This window comes from Phyllobates terribilis, unplaced genomic scaffold (genome assembly GCF_046119375.1).
Source record: "Phyllobates terribilis strain yellow unplaced genomic scaffold, ASM4611937v1 Scaffold_1__5_contigs__length_1240528914, whole genome shotgun sequence".
NCBI classification, from domain to species: Eukaryota; Metazoa; Chordata; class Amphibia; order Anura; family Dendrobatidae; genus Phyllobates; species Phyllobates terribilis.
Window position 1 is genome coordinate 1085985931 of NW_027362761.1, and position 24769 is coordinate 1086010699.

The 24769-nt window shown below is 48.2% G+C and overlaps 1 protein-coding gene across 2 annotated transcripts in view; it reads right to left on the reverse strand.

Moving 5' to 3' along the window:
• Window positions 1-15039, reverse strand: part of GNPDA2 (glucosamine-6-phosphate deaminase 2) — a 34739-nt gene extending 19700 nt beyond the window's left edge. Inside the window, exons 1-2 of one of the 2 annotated variants that reach the window (XM_073645544.1) lie at window positions 14932-15039; window positions 8706-8873 (exon numbers count right to left, since the gene is read on the reverse strand). In XM_073645544.1, the coding sequence (XP_073501645.1) occupies window positions 8706-8829 (124 nt within the window). In that variant the 5' untranslated portion in view covers window positions 8830-8873; window positions 14932-15039. The other variant, XM_073645545.1, reaches the window with a different exon arrangement.
• Window positions 15040-24769: the final 9730 nt, after the last annotated feature.

The window sequence follows — 24769 nt, forward strand, 5'->3', positions numbered from 1 at the left end:
TCCGGCGCATACTTCATCAAGACTGAAAATGCCAGTCGTGATGAGTTGGGCCTATAGTGTTTTATGTAAAATAGCCAACAAAAAAAACAAAGAAAATAAAATATACCCAAGTGGTACTGCCACATGCCTGACACTGTAAAAAGGTCTACGTTATTCATCCTGCTCAAAACACCAATGAAAAATATACAGTGCCAGAAAAGCTTTTTTTTTTGGTCTGTTGTGTTTTTTCATCCTGCGTTTCAAAACCAGTGATAAAAAATAAAGTATGGTGGGCTTCAAACATCCGAGCTTCCCAGTCTGTGTACACACTGAGATTTCCGATGCTGCCCCAAATGTCCTGTGTCACACTCAACAGCCTTATATATGGCTATGAGACCCACCGCTGACACTGGAGATCATGTTCCAAGCACAGACCATGAAGCTCGGACGTGTGAAACAAGCCCAATACAGCAAAAGTGACACTGAAATTAATCTGACATTGCCGTTATTGTAATGAATAAAATCAATGGCTTACTTTTCTGACTAGAACATGGATGTTTTAGTCTCAAAAAAAAGGAGTCTAAAATTGTGATGCATTTTATAGTGTCAAGGAACTTTTAAACCAGTTTCTCAGCTTTGTTTCAGATGAAGGGGTGCAGGATGGGAGAGAGCCCTCATCTCTATCCGTGTGGGGTCAGGTGCCCGGGGGAAGGATCTCGTTACTGTGCAGTGGATGTAATTCTTCTGATTGAGTTCTTATCTCCCTTCCTTTGTTGGGACAGGTGGAGGCAGTGCTGTGGACTCAGTCATGGAGTGTGTCCATTTTGGTGGAGTCGGAATAAAATGGACCAACTAAAATATATAATAATTTGGGTACAATAGTACAATGCAGGACATGCTGTAAATGTTTTCATAAGAATCTGGGAGAGAAAGGCTAAATGCCCACGATGCAGAAATGCTCCAGATTTTTTCCAGAGCGTTTCTGCATCTCCCTGGCAGAAAAAACGCATGCGGATTGTACGTGCGGATTGTACGTGCGTTTCTCCTGCCAGAGACAAGCGGAAGTGAAGCGTTTTGATCATGCGATTTCGCATGCTGGTTGTAAAGCGCTTTCCAAGCGATTTTAGCATCACTTGGAAAGTACTTGAAAACTTGGTCACACTCTATAAATCCATGCAAAAGGCAGGGATTTTATATAGTGTGACCAAGTTAGTTAAAAAAAAAAAAAAAAAAAAAAAAAAGAATAAAAATGGTAAAAATAAAAAACATACTCACCTTCCGATGGCCCCCGGTCTACTTATCCAATGCGTCCGGTCTTCCCGATGTCTCGCGGTTGTGTAAAAGGACCTGCCATGACGTCATTTAGTCATGTGACAGGTCAGGCAACCTCCGACGTAAGCAGTCGCGTGACCCGTCACATGACTAAATGACGTCATGGCAGGTCCTTTTAGACCATCACAAGCTGCTCCTCTTCTCCAGACCCAGGTACCATCCGCACATTGAATCGCTTAATATCCACATGTAGTCATGCGGATATTAAGCGATTCAATGCAAGTCAATGGCGGCGAAAACGCCACGATTACGCAAAATAATTCCTAGTGCTGCGGATTTTTATGCAATGATAATCTGCAGCGGAAATTTCCACAGCATGTGCACAGCACATGCGGATTATCATTGGGGAAAATTGCAGGCCTTCTAAGAAAGCATTTTTTAAGAGTTTCTGCAGCGGAATAGCCGCTGCGGAAACGCTTAAAAACGCATAGTGGGCACACAGTCTTATGAAGCGTCCTATAAATGTCTGTTCTGTTCCTGATCTAAGGATCTCGCTTTTAGTTGAGATGAATCTGTGATGCACTTTATGTACACGCTCAGTAGTGAGGCCAGGCTGTGGAGTCCGAGTCAGGGAAATTGAGGAGTCGGAGGTATGGAGGTTAAACGATCAGCCTTAACAGCCCCTCCAACACACCCACAGCGGCGAGCCACCCGCAGATCCGCCCCACAGCGGAGAGCCACCCGCAGATCCGCCCCACAGCGGAGAGCCACCCGCAGATCCGCCCCACAGCGGAGAGCCACCCGCAGATCCGCCCCACAGCGGAGAGCCACCCGCAGATCCGCCCCACAGCTTTTAACTTTTAAAATTTAACTTTTTGGGCATCATGACCATCGTTACGTTTGGAGGAAAAAGGAAGAAGCTTGGAAGCCTAAGAAAACCATCCCAACTGTGAAACACAGGGGTGGAAACATCATGTTGTGGGGTTGTTTTGCTCCAGGAGGGACTGGTGCACTTCATAAAATAGATGGCCTCATGAAATAAGAAGATTATGTGGCAATACTGAAGCAACATCTCAAGACATGAGCCAGGAAGTTAAAGTTTGGGCGGAAATGGGTCTTCCAAATGGACAATGACCCAAAGCATACTGACAAAATGGTAAAGTGGCTTAAGGATAAAAAAGTCAATGTTTTGGAGTGGCCATCACAAAGCCCTGATCTCAGTCCTATTGAAAATTTATAGGCAAAGCTGAAAAGGTAGGTGTGAGCAAGGTGACCTACAAACCTGGATCAGTTACACTACTTTTGTCAGGAGGAATGGGCCCAAAATCCGACCAACTATTGAGAGAAGCTAGTGGAAGGATATCCCAAAACGTTTGACCCAAGTCATTCAGTTTAAGGGCAATGGTACCAAATACTAATGAAATGTATGTAAATATCTGACTTTGCAGTAAGTAATAAAAATGCCTCGAACATTCTCTCCCTCTCTTTCTCTCATTATTCTGGCATTTGGCAAATATTAAAAAGTATGGTAATCCTAATTGACCTAAAACGGGAAAGGTTTATTCTGATTTCATGTCAGATATTGAGAAAAGGCTTAGTTACTTACCGGTAACGGGATTTTTCGGAGCCCATGACAGCACCACGTGAGAGAGAGGAACCGCCCATCAAGGACAGGAAACCTACAGGTTAAAAAGGGCGGCCCTCTCTTCCCGCCTCAGTTTAGTTAACAGAGCATGAGAGTACCGCCAAGGTTAGTTATAACAAAACATAATCACATTAAGTACATTACTTTTCATTAATTTCCCACAAGGGTGCACAAAAAGAAATAAAATCTACAGGAGTGCACAACACCAGTGAAGGGAGGGAATATAAAGGTGCTGTCATGGGCTCCGAAAAATCCCGTTACCGGTAAGTAACTAAGGCTTTATTCGGTCATCCATGACAGCACCACGTGAGAGAATTACAGAGACGAAGGAAATTAGGGAGGGACCACAGCTTGAAGCACCCTTCTCCCGAAAGTGAGATCTGCAGAGCCACCCAGATCCAATCTATAGTGCCTATAGAAAGTAGAGGGAGAAGACCAAGTGGCAGCCTTACAAATCTCCTCAATGGAAAGCCCTGTCTTCTCCGCCCAGGAGGTTGACACCGCTCTGGTAGAATGCGCCCTCAATCCCTCCGGTATCTCTTTATCCCCTGAGGAGTATGCGAGGGAAATGGCCTCCTTGATCCATCTAGCGATTGTAGCCTTTGAGGCCTTACAACCCTTCCTAGCCCCCTGATAGCAAATAAATAGGGACTTATCCTTTCTAAAGCCATGTGATACTTCTAAGTACCTTAGTACCCAACTCCTAACGTCTAAAGTGTGAAGTCTCTCCTCTTTTTGATTTTTGGGCGGAAAGCAAAAAGTTGGGAGAACTATTTCCTGGGTTCTATGGAATCGAGTGGCCACTTTAGGAAGAAAGGCTGGATCAGGTTTTAATATAATCCTATCGTCCAGAATTTGCGTGAATGGAGGGCATATTGAAAGGGCCTGTAGGTCACTGACTCTCCTGGCTGAAGTTAGGGCTACTAACAGGACCGTCTTTAGGAAAATAATTTTGGGGGAGACTAAATCTAGTGGCTCAAAAGGAGGACTGGTCAAGGCATCTAAGACAAAATTAAAATCCCAGGGAGACATCTTTCCTTTGGTAATGGGTCTACACCTAAAGGAAGCTTTTATAAAACGGCCTATCCAATAGTTATCTGCAATATTGAAAGAAAATAAAGCTCCCAAAGCCGACACCTGTACTTTCAAGGTACTGGTAGGGAGACCTAATTCTAAGCCTCGCTGCAGAAATTCCAGAATTTTCCCAATAGGGGGCCCCTCCTCCACCTTAACTTCAACAAAGGACAGAAACTTCCTCCAGGTCCTGGCATAAATACGGGTGGTAACAGGTTTTCTGCTAGCCAGGAGAGTATTCACTACATTTGCGGGGAATCCTTTGTTGGTCAATAACACCCTCTCAAATTCCACGCCGTCAAATGTAGACTCGGGGTTGGAGGATGGGAAAGTGGCCCTTGAGTGAGGAGGTCCAGAATCTCCGGAAGAACCCAGGGATCTGATATCTTCCGGAGACAAGGGAACCACGGTCTTTTGGGCCAAAAGGGACATACGAGTATCACTCTGGCCCGGTCTGCCCTGATCTTTCTCATCACCGCTGGGAGCAGGATCATGGGAGGGAAGGCATATGCCAGAGGAAATCTCCAGGGGACCATAAAGGCGTCCACTGCCAGGGGTCCTTCTCTGGGGTCTAAGGAACAAAAATTTTCCACTTTCCGATTGGCTCTTGTTGCGAATAAGTCCACAGTTGGAAGGCCCCACATTTCTATGATTCTGGAGAATATGTGTATTTAGGGACCACTCTCCTTCTTTTACAGAAGTACGGCTGAGGAAGTCCGCTGTGATGTTTTCCTTGCCTTTTAGATGAGTAGCCGAAAGAGAGAGACAGTGATCTTCGGTTTTCAGCAGAAGTGCGTTCGCTACCCTCATCAAGTTTCTTGAGCGGGTTCCCCCTTGGTGGTTTATGCTACCGTGACTTGATTGTCCTAGAGTACACGGACATGCTGGTCCTGAAAATCTATAAGGAACTCGTTGAACGCATGCTGCACCAAAAAATTCAAACGAGCCCCGCCCCTTCCGGTGACGTCACAGGGCTTCCTGCCCGGCGCACCGGAAGTCGCGTCAGAAGGTCGCGCCCGTCACGTGCGCCGCCGGCGCGACCTGGATCTCCTGCAAGCGGTAGCGGGGGGGGGGGGGGGGAAGCCCCACACCTGGCGGACATCTACCTCCCGTGAGGCGATGTCGCGCCTGCTGCAACGCTCACGGAGGCGCCCCCATGAGCCCTGCCGTGGCATCTCCAGAGGACCGGAACGGACCGGCTCCAACCACCTGCTGTGGCCCTCTCTGGGACAGGAGTCCATCTTCTGCAGGTAAGCCTGCAAGGTCCCCCATCATGGACAGGAAACCTAAACTGAGGCGGGAAGAGAGGGCCGCCCTTTTTAACCTGTAGGTTTCCTGTCCTTGATGGGCGGATCCTCTCTCTCACGTGGTGCTGTCATGGACGACCGAATAAAACATGCGTATGTGTCTTTTGATATAGTGTACGGAAACTTCTGGTTTCAACTGTACCTATTATTAGGCATATATATGGGGGCTTTCTTAGGTTCTATTTGTAATATACTTACACTAGCTATTGAGCCCGTTCTACACCCGGGTGGCGAGCATTTTTATTGGTATATGTTCTCCCATGCTGGTATGTGCTGCCACCATCTGGGTATTTGTGCTCCCCAATCCTGTTCCCCCATCCTGTTATGTGATGCCCTCATTCCTATCCTGGTATGCATGGCATGCCTCATCCGAATCCTGGCATGGGTGGCCCCCCTCAACCCCCCCCCAATCCTGTCATGGGTGGCCCCCCTCACCCACCCCCCAACCCTGGCATGGGTGGCCCCCCCTCACCCACCCCCCAACCCTGGCAAGGGTGGCCCCCCCCCTCATCCCTTTCACGCTGCACACATACAAAAAAAAATAAACACATACTCCCCTTTCTTCCCTGTGCTCCAGTGCTGCGATGTCCTGTTCTGCCGAAGGCCGGGGTAGGAGTGCGGCGCCGGAGAACGGCGCTGTCCGGCGCCATTTTGCTGAAGACACACTGTAAATGTGTCTTCAGTAAAATGGCGAAGGATAACGCTATGCGCATGCGCCGATTAAGACGCCTTCACTCAGCCCCCGGTCTCCGGCCAGAAGAGAGGCAACGCTCCTCCCGGTCAGGCAAGTATATAAGTATGGCGCCGGAGAACACGGTATGCGTTCAGTGTCTATGCATACCGCGATCTCCGGCGCCATACACCTCCTCTTACCTGTAACGGCTCCAAGCATTCTTCTGTCTGGAGCCAGACTGCGCGTCGCGCATGCGCAGTCTATAGAGGCTTCAGACAGAGGGACGCTTGGCCGATTATATTATAGATATATTTGATCCTATTTAGGGCTTTATATATATTTTCGGATCTGTGCTGTATATCCTTGGATACCACGTTTACTATTGCACATGACAGTGTCTTTTGGGGCTATTTTGTTTTTAATTGTTTTTGTCATGGTTTTTGTTTCAAATAAAATTTATACACTTTCATGACAGGCGTGCTTATCATTGTGTAATGCTCACTCCTTTTCGTCACTTCTCAGAGCTGGCGAGGGAGCACACTGTTACTGCATGTCAGGGAAATATTGAGAAAAGTTGAAAATCTTTTCTTCTCCCCTGTCATAGATATTAAGAGAATATTAACCATTTCTCCCAAGCCCTCTGCAAAATCACCTACAGTAGAAATGACTTGTAAAGCTACAACCTAATTAAAATGTGTGCATCTTTCCCCCTAGCAGACGCAGGGGGTGATCAGACGCAGGCTTGCAATAATTTACGTGTAACTATTGAAGCTTGCTTCTCGAACTTCAAAATGGAAGTCTATAGTCTTGCTGGCACCGATATGGAATATTGTAAGTTCCATAATTCCGATAAAAATGGGACCTATATTTTTAGTAGCAGGGACAGCCGAGGAGCGATATGCATATTTTCTCATTTCTGCAAGCCAAACCAGGGAGCTGTGGCGCAAAAGTAGCAAAATAGCAGACTGCAACTATATCATGTGTGTTCTCTAAATGAGGGTAAAATCATAAGAGAAAATATGGTACCACTTTTGGGATCCAGCAGTGATAAGCTATCTCAAAAAACAGATTCTTAATACAAACATGAAGGGTGGAGCCCCAGCCCGTGCTGTCGGCACAAGGGGGTGTGGACAGGTCTCTCCCTTAAGCATAAAATAGTTTGCTGAGGTTAGAGCAGTATCCATTGCCAGGGGGTATAAATACTATAAGCGACGGGTCACATTCGATAAAATTCAAATTAAATCAGGGAGCCACTCCTCCACCTATATTGAATCGTCTCAGCACTCTTAAAGTAAGTCTCTTCTTTAATCCTTATTATTTTGTGTAACTGCTTTAGTATCGTAAGGTTTCATTTGTAAAATCCTTGTATAATTTTTTCCTAAACACTGCCTCCCTTTTGGATTAAATATAAAATGTAATAGTTCTGTTTCTTTTGTTCTGTAATCGTTCCCTTCCCCGAAGCTATATACGCTGCCAGAATGAAGGCGTCCGCCCAGGCCTGTATTATATTTCAACTCTTGACGGTGGTGGCAGAGAATAATAATAATTAGGCTATCGTGAAGCTGACAGTGACAGTACGCAGGGTATAAACACATATTCCATGAGTTGGAATCAAGAGGTGTGATGCCATACACTCACTGGTCGCTTGCCGATACCAAAGAAGTGAGTAATCTGGATCGTGTGCTCGCGATTCCAGATGAAATCCGTGACACAGTGATGGCAGGGTGAGATACTGCGTGATCTCCCCGTTGTCGTCTGAGAAATCCCTGACGCTGCGCATTAAAATAATATTGCACAGTGACAAGATCCAGCTGAGCAACTGAGAGAGTTAGAATTGACAACAGACACATGCGCAGAGTAGCAAGGACTAGCCCAGCCCCTGAAACAGGCATCACTGATGACGCTTCATTCAGGGTGGGGAAAGAGGCAGCAGCAGTGACCGCAGCCTCTGCTCCCTGATTACGTCCATCTTCATATCCCAGGATGCACTGGGGATTTTCAAACTAAATATTATCAAACAGGAAGTTGGTAAAAAAACAAATATATACACACATGCAAACACACCCCAGTTAGATAAATTTAGATTAACTTTAATTAAAGTATATTAGAAAAGCAATTAGATTATTACATTAAATAGAGATTTAGGATTAAATCAGTATTGGTTTCGGACAACCGCTTTAAATTGTTAATTGAAATAAAAACAGTTCCCCGTTGTATTAATAAGGCAGTGATTCCAACTGTATTACCACTGGGAGACCCCCAACTCACACTCCTATTTCCCGAGTGCCTTCCACGCCAAGCTTGGTTATGGAGGCTTTGGATTACCATCCATACTGTTCAGCACAGATCATGCTTCTTATGTCTTCATCGATCCCCCAGAACATAGCCCTGAATTACAGCGCCCTTCGGGCTTTGTCCAATTATTTTCTCCAAATTTGTTTGCCCATCAGTGGCAAGAGGCTGTTGAGCTACTCAATCTCCTTGTTCCTTTGGAAAATTGGCACATTCTTGCATATAACAGTAGAGAATGGCCAAATCTTACGGAGACACTGGTAGATCGCAAGGAAACATGGAGAGAGCAGATGTTCAGCAGTGAACTTGGAGTCTCCCTCCTCTATGAAGCTTTGCCGTACACATCTGACGTACTCGTGAGGACTTCTCATAATTCACATGTGCAAAAATAGTTCAACCCACAACTAAAACGCTTGAACCAACTCGTGGGAAACTGGATAAAGATAGATAAAAGGCACATTACCTGTGGGTAGCCCAAGTGTGAAGTAATTGTCGGGTCCAGGATTGAACTGGGCGATGCGATTACTTATGTATTTTGCTGCCCATTCGCTGGCCAGGGCATAGTCATCAAGAATCACCAGCCGCATGACTGTGACCACAAGCTCTGTCCTGGCAGCATGTGGCTAACAATCTGAAAAGAGAGGAGATACACAAGATAAGAGGTGACACAATAATATACAAAAGAGGTAGCACAATAATACACAGTCGTCAAGTTTGGAGAAAGAACACATTCTGGCTTTCATAAAGTTTGCTGCTTCAGTTTTTATAGTGTCAATTTGCATTAACTGTAGATTGTTATGAAGAATGATCAGATGAATTGTTAAAAAAAAAACAAAAAAAAAAACATTCATTTCTTCCCAAGGAAATGACAGTCATCATTGCTTTGCAGGCAAGGACATTGCTGTTTGTAAGATTGCCCCTAGATCAACCATTTATCGGATCATTAAGAATTTAGTCTGCGGTGCATCATATACATGTTGTGACGGATCAGCTCTTGGGTAGGCGCAGGTTCACACGGGAATGCAGTCCACAGGTTCCAAAACAAACTGGTGGTTTATTAAATGTCCATAAACCAACCAGGAAAACAAAACATAACAGCTCTTTCAGCTGCTCGTAAAACTCGGCCCTTTAATCCGGGCCCACTAACTCCCTACACTATGTGTGCTGGAGCCAGCTTCTCCAGGTCCTACATCACCGAAGCTTGGTACTTCGGTGACACATACCTCTCGTCCACGACTTGTCCGGCAGCAACCTTACATACACCCCCCTCTGCCCAAAGCCAGGGGCTTGGCACCTTCTGCCACCATACAATAGATACACAAAAGATATAACAGAACAAAACTCAAAATAACCAGTCCATACAGCACGGCATCAGCAGTTTAAATGTAGTGCTTTTCTCTGCCTCCAGAAGACTGATAAGCACATGCAAGGTTTGCTCACCTTGCACAACACACAGCACCACTGAGACAGGCACAGCTGTCTTAAATCAGGCCTTCCAAGACCTGGACTGGAGATAAGTGAGCAGCTGTTTCCCCCCCAACTATTTCAGCTGCTCTTAAAACCCGGCCCTTTAATCCGGGTCCATTAACTCCCTCACAGCACTATGTGTTCTGGAACCTGTTTCTCCGGGTCCTACATCACCGAAGTTTGGTATTTCGGGGACACATACTTCCCGTCCACGACCTGTCTGGCAGCCACCTTACAGTGTGCTGCATTGAGTTAGACCAGAATTGAACCAGAAGATAACTGAAGGTAACTGCACAGCCAGAGTAAAAAATGTTTCTCTTTGTTTTCACTCTCACCCCTATAGTCCTACACGTTCTACTAACCCTTCTCATCCCTACACCTAGTAATGAAGTGGTCATCTCTCCCTCCATCTCACTTCCTCCTCAGATCTGTTCCTCAACATACAATCCTCTGTCTCCAAACACAGACAGCCACCTCACGCTCTCTCCTGCTCCCACCTACTATCTCTTTCTCTGCTCCTCCTCACTGCTGTCGATCTCTCCAAATCATGGCCCTCCTCACCACATCCCCACAGTCATTTCTACCTCTCATCCACAATCTAGAAAATTTCCGCAACCTTTCTAACCCTATACCCATTGCCCATCCCCCGCTTCCCCAATCCCACTAACAGGAGCTCTATGGAACGCTCTCTCCATCTGCAACAAACTTTCCTACATCCATGACCTTTTCATTACTAACAAACTTTCTTTCCCTGGCATCAATGGTACCTGACTCACCCCCTCTGACATGGCCTCTCCAGCTGCACTTTCATACGATGTATTCCACCTTTCCCACACCCCTCACCCCATCGGCAAGCATGGCAAAGGAGCTGGTTTTCTCCTGTCAGATAACTCTACTCTGCTGCCCGACTAATCCACCTGTCCCCACCCCGCTATTCCCTGGCCTCTCCCCTCTGTCAATCCCTTCACTGGCTCCCCATTATCCAGAGACTCCAGTTGAAAACCCTAACCATGGCATACAAAGCCAACCACAACCTGTCTCCTCCATATAACTGTGACCTAGTGTTCCGGTACTTACCAGCACACAACCTCCAATCCTCACAAGATCTCCTTCTCTACTCCCCTCTTATCTCCTCTTCCCACAATAGCACGCAAGATTTCTCCCATGCATCCCCCTACTCTAGAACTCTCTACCCCAATATATCAGACTGTCGCCTACAGTGGAAACCTTCAAAAGGAAGCTGAAGATCCATCTCTTCTGACAAGCCTACAATCTGAAGTAACCACCGCTCCATCATACCACTGCACGACCAGCTCTACCCTCACCTACTGTATCCTCACCCATTCATTGTAGATTGTGAGCCCACGTGGGCAGGGTCCTCTCTCCTCCTGTACCAGTCTGTGATTCATTTTAGTTCAAGATTATTGTAATTGTTTTTTGCTATGTATATCCCTTTTCACATGTAAAGCTCCATGTAATAAATGGAACTATAATAAATAACTTAATAGGGGGAGGTTAATTTGCTGTGAAGACTTCAGGACTCCGAAGAAAGTCCAGCAAGTCCCTGTATCACCTCCTACATAGGATTCAGCTATGGAATTGGTTCAACACCAGTGCAGAGCTTGATCAAGAATGGCAGCAGGCAGGCATCAGTGCATCAGTACGCACAGTGAGAAGGATTTTGGAGGATGTGCTGGTGTCAAGTAGGGCAGCAAAGAAACCACTTTTCTCCATGAAAAAGAGTAAGAACAGGATTATAAAATGCAGGAAAGTACAGTGATTGGATTACAGAGGACTGGGGTAAAGTTATTTTCCCTGATGAAGGCCCCCTTCAAACTATTAAGGACATATAGAAGAATGAATGTCGGGAGAAGAAAAGCTGAGCGCTACTTTGAGTCCTGTGTTAGGCTGTGTGCCCACGATGCGTTTTTTAAGCGTTTCCGCAGCGGCAAAAACGCTGCAGAAACGCATGGTAGAAGGATTGCCATGTTCCCCAATGATAATCCGCATGTGCACATGCTGCGGAAATTTCCGCTGCAGATTATCATTGCAGAAAAAAACGCAGCACTACCAGTTATTTTGCGGAAGCGCTGCGTTTTCGCCGCCATTGACTTGCATTAGAACGCATGTATTCCGCTTCACTAAATAAGCACATGCGGAATACATGCGTTCAATGTATGGATGGTACCCAGGTGTCGAGGAGAGGAGACTCTCCTCCAGACCAGGGTACCATATAAACTGTAAAAAAAAAAAAAAGAATAAAAAATATACATTATACTTACCTTCTCACGGCCCCCTGTGCGCTCCTCCCTTGCCGGCAGATCGCGATGGACTGAAGGACTTGCGCTGACGTCATAGTCATGTGACGGGTCACGCGACGCTGACGTCGGCAGGTCCTTCAGTGTACCGCGATCTGCCGGCAGCCAGGATCGAGTGAAGCAAGACTTCGGGGGCCATCGGAAGGTAAGTATAGATTTATTTTTTCTTTTTTGACATTCTCTCGGGTCACAGTATAAAAATCCATGCTGCTTGCATGGATTTATATAGTGTGACCAAGTTGTCACAAGCACTTTCCAAGTGATGCTAATCGCTTGGAAAGTGCTTGTCAATCCGCATGCGGAGATGCCAGTGAAGAATTCTTCACTTCCGCATGTCCCTGGCAGGAACAACACATGTACAATCCGCATGCACAATCCGCATGCACAATCCGCATGCACAATCCGCATGCGTTTCTTCTGCCAGGGAGATGCAGAAACGCTCAGGAAAAATCTGGAGCATTTCTGCATCGTGGGCACATAGCCTTATGCCAAAAGTAAAGAACCCCGAGACGAGTCATGTGTGGACTCACTCACAATTTTGCCTAAGAACACAGCAGGAGCATTTTTGGTGATTAACAATGCATATACCAGCATGACGGAGAATATGTCACAAGGCAAAAGTGACAACTAAGTGTCTGGGTAAGGCTATGTGCCCACGATGCAGAAATGCTCTGGATTTTTCCTGAGCGTTTCTGCATCTCCCTGGCAGAAAAAACGCATGCGGATTGTACATGTGTTGTTCCTGCCAGGGACATGCGGAAGTGAAGAATTCTTCACTTGCATTTCCGCATGCGGGTTGTCAAGCGCTTTCCAAGCGATTTTACCATCACTTGGAAAGTGCTTGTCAACTTGGTCACACTATATAAATCCATGCAACCGGACTATGACGTCAGCACAGGTCCTTCAGTCCATCGCTAGCTGCCAGCATGGGAGGACGAGCGCAGTGGGGGCCATCAGAAGGTAAATATAATATTTTTTATTTTATTCTTTTTTTTACGGTTTCTATGGTACCTGGGTCTGGAGGAGAGTCTCCTCCTCTCCAGACCCGGGTACCATCCGCACATTGAAACACGTGGAATGTGCATCTACATATACAGTGCTGCGTAATCCATGCGTTTCAATGCAAGTCAATGGCGGCGAGAACGCAGCACTTCCGCAAAATAATTGGTAGTGCTGTGTTTTTTTCCGCAATGATAATCCGCAGCCTAAATCTCTGCAGCATGTGCACAGCACATGCGGATTATCATTGGGGGACATGGCAGGCCTTCTACCAAGCGTTTAAGCGTTTCTGCAGCGTTTTTGCAGCTGCGGAAAAGCTTAAAAAACGAATCGTGGGCGCACAGTATACATTGACATTTTGGGTTCATGGCCAGTAAACTCTCCAGATCTCAATTCGATTGTGGTCACTCCTCAAAAAGCGGGTGGACAAACAGAAATGTATGTAGTCAGCTCCAAGCACTGATTAGACAAAAATTGTCCGTCAGTCAGGATTTGGCCCAGCAGCCGATATCCAGCTGCCAAGACGAAGGGAACGAGTCTTGAAAAATAAGGGTCAACACTGAATATTGAATCTTTCCATAAACTTGATATATTTGTCAATAAAAGTGTAAAACTTATAAAATGCTGATAATTGTACTACAGTAACCACAGAAACATCTGACTAAAAGATCTAAAAACACTGAAGTGAACACCAAAATTTGTATCAGTCACAAGACTTTTGGCCACAACTGTACATAAAGTGACATAAAACAAGATACAAGACATAGATAAAAAAAAATTCTCCATCTTCTCCATTACGTCAATCCGTGAAAAATGGGACTGCACTCAAGCATAGTGATTTTTGTCCTCGGACAGACTGTCTATGGGGCCGTGCACATGTCCGATTTTTCTCCTTGGACAAACACTGGTCAGAGTGCGATTCAATGTTTTGTCAGATCGCACTCCGACCGACGACACGGTTGTCTGCACCTGCCTTAACATTGCAAAGCTAACAATAGTGATCTCAGCAAGGACTGCTGGGAGATTTCAGCTCAGAAGCCTGCAGATCTCTGAACGCAGCTCTAGACTATCACTGGCTGTAACTCAGGATTAGTAATCGATACGTTTTTCAAAAGTTACACAATAAGCTATAATAAATTACTCTCATGTGAACACAAATTCTAAAGGAGAACTCTAACACTAAGATATTAACTTAAGGACGAACTCACACATCCGTGGTGGGACGAGACCACCCGGCCCGGCTCTCCGGACCTGATCAATGCCTCATCTATTCCTAGGAGGTAATCACAGATCAGCACTGGTGACCCAGCGGTTGTCAGATCTGAGCTCGGTCCATGGAGCACAGATGTGTGAATTCAGCCTTACAGAAGTTGTCCCAGAGTAGAAAGCCACAGCTGATGGATTACAGCGCCACCCCTGGGCACAGGCTGTGTGTGGCATTACAGCTCAGCACCTGTCACGTCACTAGACCGGAGCTGTAGTACCAGACACAACCTGTGGCCAGGACTGGCGCTCTGTGTTCCTTTTCCTCCTGGACAAACCCTGTGCAGAAAAATACAGAATCCAGGAACCTCCAAACATGGCAGAAATCGCCAAGTTCTAACAGTGCATAATGGGCGCAGCTCCAGCCATACTGTCAGTGACTGGAAACCTGGTTTATAGCCCAACTGCTGACAGGTGAGAGGCTGCGGCTCCCTGGAATCACCGGCTCTGACCCGTCACCGACCATTGCTGCTCTACAGCAGTCTATGAGCCGCTCTCTATAGTGCAGGGGACTAACCACATCCACAGGAAGCCAGGCTGCCCCCCGGGACTGAGGCTAACCCCCCGGGACTGAGGCTGCCCGGGAGCTCCGTGTGGGGCGCGCATTCATGTCTCCCCAGTAATCAGCAGCCTCACCACCACCACTCGCTCTGCAGCCTCCTCCCTCCGCCGCAGCTCCAGCAGCCACTAGGACCTTGGATGACGTCACGGCCATATGACCGGTCACGTGCAGGGGAGGAGTCAGGCTCCGGACTGTGCAGATTTAGTTGAGAGAGGGATTCGTTGATGGGTGTGATTGGTTCCTTATCGGTCATGTGACTGCAGTCCTGACTGACTGGCTAAATAGTGTGTCGAGTTACGAGTGTGACTGGCTGCACGATGGACGTATCCGAGTTGTCTGTATTTGTGCGACTGCCCTATCGATTTAGCAGAGCTGTTTGTGTCCTGTGGTTGTAGCAGAGCTGTGTGTGTCCTGTGGGTGTAATAGAGCTGTGTGTGTCTGTCCTGTGGCTGTAGCAGAGCTGTGTGTGTCTGTCCTGTGGGTGTAGCAGAGCTGTGTGTGTGTGTGTCTGTCCTGTGGGTGTAGCAGAGCTGTGTGTGTGTGTGTGTCTGTCCTGTGGGTGTAGCAGAGCTGTGTGTGTGTGTGTCTGTCCTGTGGGTGTAGCAGAGCTGTGTGTGTGTGTGTCTGTCCTGTGAGTGTAGCAGAGCTGTGTGTGTGTGTGTCTGTCCTGTGGGTGTAGCAGAGCTGTGTGTGTGTCTGTCCTGTGGGTGTAGCAGAGCTGTGTGTGTGTGTGTCTGTCCTGTGGGTGTAGCAGAGCTGTGTGTGTGTCTGTCCTGTGGGTGTAGCAGAGCTGTGTGTGTGTCTGTCCTGTGGGTGTAGCAGAGCTGTGTGTGTGTCTGTCCTGTGGGTGTAGCAGAGATGTGTGTGTGTGTGTGTGTCTGTCCTGTGGGTGTAGCAGAGATGTGTGTGTGTCTGTCCTATGGGTGTAGCAGAGATGTGTGTGTGTCCTATGGGTGTAGCAGAGCTGTGTGTCTGTACTGTGAATGTAGCAGAGCTGTGTATGTCTGTACTGTGAATGTAGCAGAGCTGTGTGTGTGTGTGTACTATGGGTGTAGCAGAGCTGTGTGTGTGTCTACTGTGAATGTAGCAGAGCTGTGTGTGTGTGTGTGTGTACTGTAGCATCGGCGACTCTGCCTCCTGTCCGGCAGAGACGCCGTCCCCCTTACCGCCGCGGTCCTGCTCCAGTGTCTTCTGGCCTCCCTGCAGCTGCTGCCGGTGCACGCAGCTTACCTGGCCCTGTGCGTAGGGCACGCGAGCGCGCGCTCCCGCCCTCTTAGAGGGGCCGCGCGCGCCATCCTAAAAAGTGGATATGGAGGTGCCCGTGCAAGGTTGTTGCTCTGTATGCTAAACTCTGCTTCAGCCCACAGGTCCTGCTGCCTGTCTGACTACCAGTCTAGTCTGTCTGACTATCAGTCTAGTCTGCCAGCCTGATTACCAGTCCAGCCCGACAATCTGCTTACAGCCCAGTCCGCTAGTCTGTCTATGGGCTTGGCCAGTCGGCTTATCCGGAGCCTCCACCTGCCAAGGACACTCTCCAGCCCGACGGTCTGCCTCCGGTCAAACCCGCCAGTCTGTCTATGGGCTAGGCTAGCCTGCCTACCTGGAGAACTTGCCTGACAGCCTACCTAGAGGCTCCTGCTCGTCACCAGCCGTGACCACCTGACAGCCTACCTAGAGGCTCCTGCCCGTCATTTGCCGTGACCACCTGACAGCTACCTAGAGGCTCCTGCCCATCACTTGCCGTGCCTGCCTGACAGCCTACCTAGAGGCTCCTGCTTGTTACCTGCCGTGCCTGCCAGCCCGTCTGCCCGGATCACCCGTCAGCCTGCCTGCCGTGCTCATCTGCTGTACCGGTCAGTCCCAGCCTTCTGACCCGTGGGAGTCACCTGCTCTCATACAATATCGGTCCCCAGAGTAGCACCTGGTCCCTTTGCTCGGTTCTTCCCTGATCACGGAGTCGATTGAGCCACCGTACGGCCTTGGTCGGTCCGAGTTGATACCTAGTTACGCCCCTCTGGTCCCTCCTTGCACCGCAGCACAGAGGTTCCACCACCCTGATCCGTAACAGTTTGCACGGGCAATGGAACCCGGTGGCCTCCAGACCCCCGCATTCTCCGACCTGCACCAGGAGGTCTTGCATCAGAGAGTTCAACAGGAGTCGGTCCTGTCCTTTCTGCGGTCTGTTAACTCTCGCCTAGGCGCATTGTCCGACCCGTCTGTATCCGTCTCTGGTGAAGCGGCGCCTGCTCCCGCGGCACCGCAACCCAGTCCTATTATGGCGTCCGGCTATGTACCCCGGCTCTCGGCACCTCCACGTTTTGCTGGCAACCCCGCTTTAGCTCGGGGTTTCATAAACCAGTGCACCCTGCACTTTTAACTCTTGGCACACCAGTTCATCTCCGACCGGGCCAAGGTGCCCTGTGGGAGAGAGGAGATCCCCTGGTGTCCGATCTATCGTCTTTCCTCGCTGCTTTCCGGAAAGTCTTCGATGAACCAGGACGAGAATCCTCTTCTGCCACCTCTCTGCTACGTCTCCGCCAAGGGAGTCTCACCGTGGGCCAATCTTCTGGGAGGGTTTTTCTGGTCGGATTAAGGACGAGTTAGCCGGCCGGGACATTCCTACCACCCTGGATGACCTGGTGTCACTAGCAACCCGGATTGACATTTGTTTCCTAGAACGTGCTAAGTAGACTACCCGGGAGAGAAGATTTCCTCGTCTTGCTCCTGTTTTCCAGAAACCGGCTTCCCAATCAGCAATTCCCCGGGCATGCTCGCCCAAACCTATGCAGATCGACCAGACCAAGATGGTCAAATCTCGCCAAGAGACACGCCGAGCCGAGGGGAGCTGTTTCTACTGTGGTAGTAAGGAGCACCTGATCCGTTCCTGCCCGGTGAAGCCGGGAAACTCCAGTGTCTAGGACCGCTCGGAGAGGTCGTCCTAGGCAAAAGTAAATCCTCTCCGTCCTTGACTTTATCCGTCTCTATTTCCTGTGGAGAGAACCGCTTCTTTGAAACCGCACATCTGGATTCCGGAGCCGCTGGGAATCTCATATTCCAGTCCCTTGTAGAGAAGTATCAGATTCCTACCAAACCCCTGGCTGAACCATTGGCAGTCGCTTCCGTTGATGGAAGGCTCCTTCCGGTGACCATCTTGCTCATCACAGAGGCCGTAACCCTGCAGGTGGGAATGCTGCACTCAGAGAGGATCTCCTTCCATGTGCTTTCTGGACTCTCTCATCCCCTTTTGCTAGGTCTACCCTGGCTACAGAAACATGAACCCGTTCTGAATTGGCAATCCGGTGAGGTGCTCCGTTGGGGGCAGGATTGCCATGAGACCTGTTTGATTCCAATGCGCCCGGCTCGACCCCAATCTACTCCGATTAATTTACCCGGTCTACCGGCACCCTACTGGTCCTATGCTGATGTCTTCGACAAGAAGGAGGTAAAGACTCTGCCACCCCATAGGCCATATGATTGCCCTATCGACCTGATACCCGGTGCCACTCCACCCCGTGGACGTATCTGCCCATTGTCGTTGGCCGAAACCCGGGCCATGTCGGAGTACATCGAAGAAAATCTGGCTAGGGGATTCATCCGGAAATCTTCCTCCCCGGCTGGAGCCGAATTCTTCTTCTTTAAAAAGAAAGACGGTTCACTACGTCCATGTATCAATTATAGAGGACTCAACCAAATCACTGTCAAAAACAAATACCCCCTGCCGCTCATCTCTGAGCTGTTCGACCGCCTTAAAGGCGTGAAGATCTTCACCAAGCTTGATCTTCGTCGGGCGTATAACCTGTTCCGGATCCGCCAAGGAGACGAGTGGAAGACTGCATTCAATACCCGGGACGGTCACTATGAATACCGTGTGATGCCCTTCGGTCTCTGTAATGCTCCCGCCGTCTTCCAAGAATTAGTTAATGACATCTTCCGTGACCTCTTATATTCTTGCATGGTGGTGTACCTGGACGACATCTTGGTCTTCTCTCCGGATCTTCCCACACATCGGAGGGATGTTCGTCAGGTCCTGCTTAGGCTCAGGCAGAATCACCTATATGTAAAATTTGAGAAGTGCCTCTTCGAGCAGTCCTCTCTTCCGTTCCTGGGCTATATTATCTCTAAGACTGGTCTACAGATGGATCCTGAGAAGGTCTCTGCCTTCTTAAAGTGGCCCCATCCGGAGGGGTTGAAGGCGATTCAGCGATTCCTGGGCTTCGCCAACTATTACCGTCTTTTCATCCCACATTTCTCTTCCCGGACTGCTCCCATCTCTGCGCTCACCCGAAAGGGAGCAAATCCTAAGGAATGGCCATCCGAAGTGGAGGAGGCCTTCCTCTCCTTAAAACAAGCCTTCTCTTCTGCCCCTGTGCTGCACCGCCCAAATAGCAACAAACAGTTCTTTCTGGAGGTTGATGCTTCCTCCTCCGGAGCGGTTCTCACCCAGAAATCTCCATCCGGGAGAATGGTAACCTGCGGCTTCTTCTCCAAGCTCTTCTCCTCGTCTGAGCGCAACTACTCCATAGGAGACCGAGAACTGCTAGCCATCAAATTGGCACTGGAAGAGTGGCGTTATCTGCTTGAGGGGACTCTGCACCCGGTGGTCATCTATACTGACCACAAAAACTTGGCTTATCTTCAGAACGCCCAAAGACTCAATCCGCTTCAGGCGCGATGGTCTTTGTTCTTCGCCCGCTTTAACTTTACCCTACATTACCGCCCGGTGGACAAGAATGCTAAAGCAGACGCCTTGTCCCGATCCTTTCTGTCTTCTGATCAAGAGGAGGAGCCTATGCATATCATCGATTCCCTCGAAAGTGATGAATGTGGCCCCCTTGGATTGTCTTTTCTCCCACCCGGTAAGACGTTTGTAGCTGTTCCAGATAGTAAGAAGGTTCTCCACTGGGGTCATTCATCCAAATTAGCCGGCCATGCTGGCCAGAAGAAGACCTTCCTGCTCATTACCCGGCATTACTGGTGGCCTACCCTGCGCTAGGATGTGGTAGACTTCATCGCGGCCTGTTCGTCCTGTGCCCGCAACAAGGTTCCCAGACATCTTCCTGCCGTCTGTCTCCTGCCTCTTCCTGTACCTGCTGCCCAATGGCAACACATTGCTATGGACTTTATTACTTATCTCCCTGCTTTTGCCGGTTGTACGGTCATTTGGGTGGTCGCTGACCGCTTTTCTAAAATGGCCCACTTCATCCCTCTGCCTGGTCTCCCGTCTGCATCTGTGCTGGCTAAGGACTTCATCCATCACACCTTTCGTGCCCGTGCAAGGTTGTTGCTCTGTATGCTAAACTGTGCTTCAGCCCACAGGTCCTGCTGCCTGTCTGACTACCAGTCTAGTCCGTCTGACTATCAGTCCAGTATGCCAGCCTGATTACCAGTCCAGCCCGACAGTCTGCTTACAGCCCAGTCCGCTAGTCTGTCTATGGGCTTGGCCAGTCGGCTTATCCGGAGCCTCCAACTGCTACCTGTCTCCGCTTGCCAAGGACACTCTCCAGCCCGACGGTCTGCCTCCGGTCAAACCCGCCAGTCTGTCTATGGGCTAGGCTAGCCTGCCTACCTGGAGAACTTGCCTGACAGCCTACCTAGAGGCTCCTGCTCGTCACCAGCCGTGCCTGCCTGACAGCCTACCTAGAGGCTCCTGCCCGTCACTTGCCGTGCCTGCCTGACAGCCTACCTAGAGGCACCTGCTTGTCACCAGCCGTGACCACCAGACAGCCTACCTAGAGGCTCCTACCCGTCACTTGCCGTGCCTGCTTGACAGCCTACCTAGAAGCTCCTGCTGTGTGTGTGTGTGTGTGTGTGTGTGTCTGTACTATGGGTGTAGCAGAGCTGTGTGTTTGTCTGTACTATGGGTGTAGCAGAGCTGTGTGTCTTTGTCTATAATATGGGTGTAGCAGAGCTGTGTGTGTGTGTCTGTACTATGGGTGTAGCAGAGCTGTGTGTTTGTCTGTACTATGGGTGTAGCAGAGCTGTGTGTCTTTGTCTATAATATGGGTGTAGCAGAGCTGTGTGTGTGTGTCTGTAATATGGGTGTAGCAGAGCTGTGTGTGTCTGTAATATGGGTGTAGCAGAGCTGTGTGTGTCTGTAATATGGGTGTAGCAGAGCTGTGTGTGTCTGTAATATGGGTGTAGCAGAGCTGTGTGTGTGTCTGTAATATGGGTGTAGCAGAGCTGTGTGTGTCTGTAATATGGATGTACAGAAAAAAGGTTATGCACTAGCACTGTGTTTGTTAACTTCCAAGCTGAAAACTCAAGGGCATCTTTGCCTAAGTGCAGACTAGAGAAAACAGTAAAATCAAATGAAAAAAGTTAGAGATGCGCTAAGAAGTGAATCCAAAACTTTTGGTATGATGATCCTTTTGTTCGCTTCAAATGAACTGTCCTGCAGAGCGTTGCACTTTGCTCAATGGAGATTCAGGCAAATGTCCAGGATCTCCCTTCAGCAAAGTGCAACACCAAAAGTGCTCATACCAAAAAGTTTTGGATTCACTTCTTAGCGCATCTCTAACTTTTTTCATTGTATTATGGTTGTAGCAGAGCTGTGTGTGTCTGTCCTATGGATGTGGCAGAGCTGTGTGTGTATGTACTATGGATGTGGCAGAGCTCTTTGTGTCTGTACTATGGATGTGGCAGAGCTCTTTGTGTCTGTACTATGGATGTGGCAGAGCTCTGTGTGTCTGTACTATGGATGAGGCAAAGCTGTGTGTGTGTCTGTCCTATGGATGTAGCAGAGCTGTGTGTGTCTGTCCTATGTATGTAGCAGAGCTGTGTGTGTCTGTATTATGGGTGTAGCAGAGCTGTGTGTCTGTACTGTGAATGTAGCAGAGCTGTGCGTGTGTCTGTACTATGGGTGTAGCAGAGCTGTGTGTGTCTGCATCATGGATGTAGCAGAGCTGTGTGTGTCTGTATTATGGATTGCTCTCGGTGGGAAAAACAAGAAAATATTGTAGTTATGATACCTTTTAATTGATAACAAAAATAAAATATATGATGTTACAAAACAAGGTTTCGGGACTTCTTAGTCCCCTTCCTCAGGCATAGTATAACATGATATATGAAGAAACACAAATATGTGCACACAAAGAAAAAAAAAAGCAGAGGCATGTCCCCTTTCACTAGCCCCCAGTGAAACAACCTTATCAGCCCGATTCTTTTTTTTCTTTGTGTGCATATATTTGTGTTTCTTCAGATATCATGTTATACTATGCCTGAGGAAGGGGCCTAAGAAGCTCCGAAACTTTGTTTTGTAACATAACTTATTTTATTTTTGACAGCAATTAAAAGGTATCATAACTACAAGGTAATCTTTTTTTAAGTGGCTAACACTGTACCAAACCCCTTTTTTGTATTATGGATGTAGCAGAGCTGTGTGTGCTGACAAAAGCAGTATTTGTGTACTGTGCACACAGGAGATTGTGTATGACGCGGGTCTGTGATCTGCATACAGCAGACCTGTATGACAATCTTTATGCAGCAGAGTTGTGTATATTATGTGACCACTTGCTATTATTTTTACAATGTGTTCTTTCCATGCAGCTGAATTGTTCTGGGGTCTTTTTAGCTTTCCCATTGATTTCGAGCAGAAAAAACCCAGAAGAATGGTCGGGTCACTTCTTTTAACCCCTTGGTGTTCCTGAAACAATTAAAAGACGCAGAGAAGCCTGAGCATGTGCACAGCAGGTTGTACTGACATTGCAGTTCATATGTTCATTCTTTTTAACGTTTAGTTTGCGCTTTTTCAGGCCATCTCCACGGAAGTTTTCACCCGAAAATTATGATGTGTGCACACACCCTTAGGGTGACTCATCACACCCAGTGCCATGGAAAAGTGGAGCAGTTGCCCAATCAGATTCCATAGGTCATAGCAGACAAGAGAGTGAGTTGCACATGTGCGGCCATCTCTCCTCTGATAGTGGTGCGAGGCAATGCCCCATTACTGTCAGACAAACACAAACAAAAGGTATATGGCTCAATGTGCCTGACAGAAGCTGCTTTGGAGGTTGTAGTGGCCCCCTTATCATTTGGGCTCCTGTGCAACTGCACAGTTGCAACAATCGTTTGTCCGCTCCTGGTCCTATATACACTGCTCAAAAAAATAAAGGGACCACTCAAATAACACATCCTAGATCTGAATGAATGAAATATTCTCATTGAATACTTTGTTCTGTACAAAGTTGAATGTGCTGACAACAAAATCACACAAAAATCATCAATGGAAATCAAATTTATTTACCAATGGAGGCCTGGATTTGGATGGACTCACCCCCAAAATTAAAGTGGAAAAACACACTACAGGCTAATCCAACTTTGATGTAATGTCCTTAAAATAAGTCAAAATGAGGCTCAGTATTCTGTGTGGCCTCCACGTGCCTGTATGACCTCCCTACAACGCCTGGGCATGCTCCTGATGAGGTTGCAAATGGTCTTCTGTGGGATCTCCTCCCAGACCTGGACTAAAGCATCCGCCAACTCCTGGACAGTCTGTGGAGCAACGTGACGTTGGTTGATGGAGCGAGATATGATGTCCCTGATGTGCTCAATCGGATTCAGGTCTAGGGAACGGGCGGGCCAGTCCATAGCTTCAATACCTTCATCTTGCAGGAACTGCTGACACACTCCAGCCACATGAGGTCTGGCGTTGTCCTGCATTAGGAGGAACCCAGGGCCAGCCGCACCAGCATATGGTCTCACAAGGGGTCTGAGGATCTCATCTCGGTACCTAATGGCAGTCAGGCTACCTCTGGCGAGCACATGGAGGGCTATGCAGCCCTCCAAAGAAATGCCACCCCACACCATTACTGACCCACTGCCAAACCAGTCATGCTGAAGGATGTTGCAGGCAGCAGATCACTCTCCACAGCGTCTCCGGACTCTGTCACGTCTGTCACATGTGCTCAGTATGAACCTGCTTTCATCTGTGAAGAGCACAGGGCGCCAGTGGAGACTTTGCCAAACCTGGTGTTCTGTGGCAAATGCCAAGCATCCTGCAAGATGTTGGGCTGTGAGCACAACCCCCATCTGTGGACGTCGGGCCCTCATACCACCCTCATGGAGTCGATTTCTAACCATTTGTGCAGACACATGCACATTTGTGGCCTGCTGGAGGTCATTTTTCAGAACTCTGGCAGTGCTCCTCCTTGCACAAAGGCGGAGGTAGCGGTCCTGCTGCTGGGTTGTTGCCCTCCTGCGGCCCCCTCCACGTCTCCTGGTGTACTGGCCTGTCTGCTGGTAGCGCCTCCAGCCACTGCGCTGACAGACACAGCAAACCTTCTTGCCACAGCTTGCATTGATGTGCCATCCTGGATGAGCTGCACTACTTGAGCAACTTCTGTGGGTTGTAGAGTCCGTCTCATGCTACCACGAGTGTGAAAGCACGACCAACATTCAAAAGTGACAAAAACATCAGCCAGAAAGCATTGGTACTGAGATGTGGTCTGTGGTCCCCACCTGCAGAACCACTCCTTTATTGAGGGTGTCTTGATAATTGCCAATAATTTCCATCTATTGACTATTCCATTTGCACAACAGCATGTGAAATTGATTGTCAATCAGTGTTGTTTGCTAAGTGGACAGTTTGATTTCACAGAAGTTTGATTTACTTGGAGTTATATTCAGTTGTTTAAGTGTTCCCTTTTTTTGAGCCGTGTATATATAAGAACATTTCTGGGATATGGGGATTTGTTCAAGACAGTAATATCCCTTCAGGGTATATTTACAACCACACTTTTCCACTGCAGATTAGCATCTCTCTTCAGGTGACAGTCAGAGGTTTCTCTCAATGGTGGCAAAATATTGCCCCGTGAGATGCCCGCCTAAAAATTCTGCCTTAGAGTGGGACCGAGTGTGTGAAGCGGGATCAGGAGCTGAGCCTGCTTCACACACTGTAGACGCTGACTGTCACACAGCTGG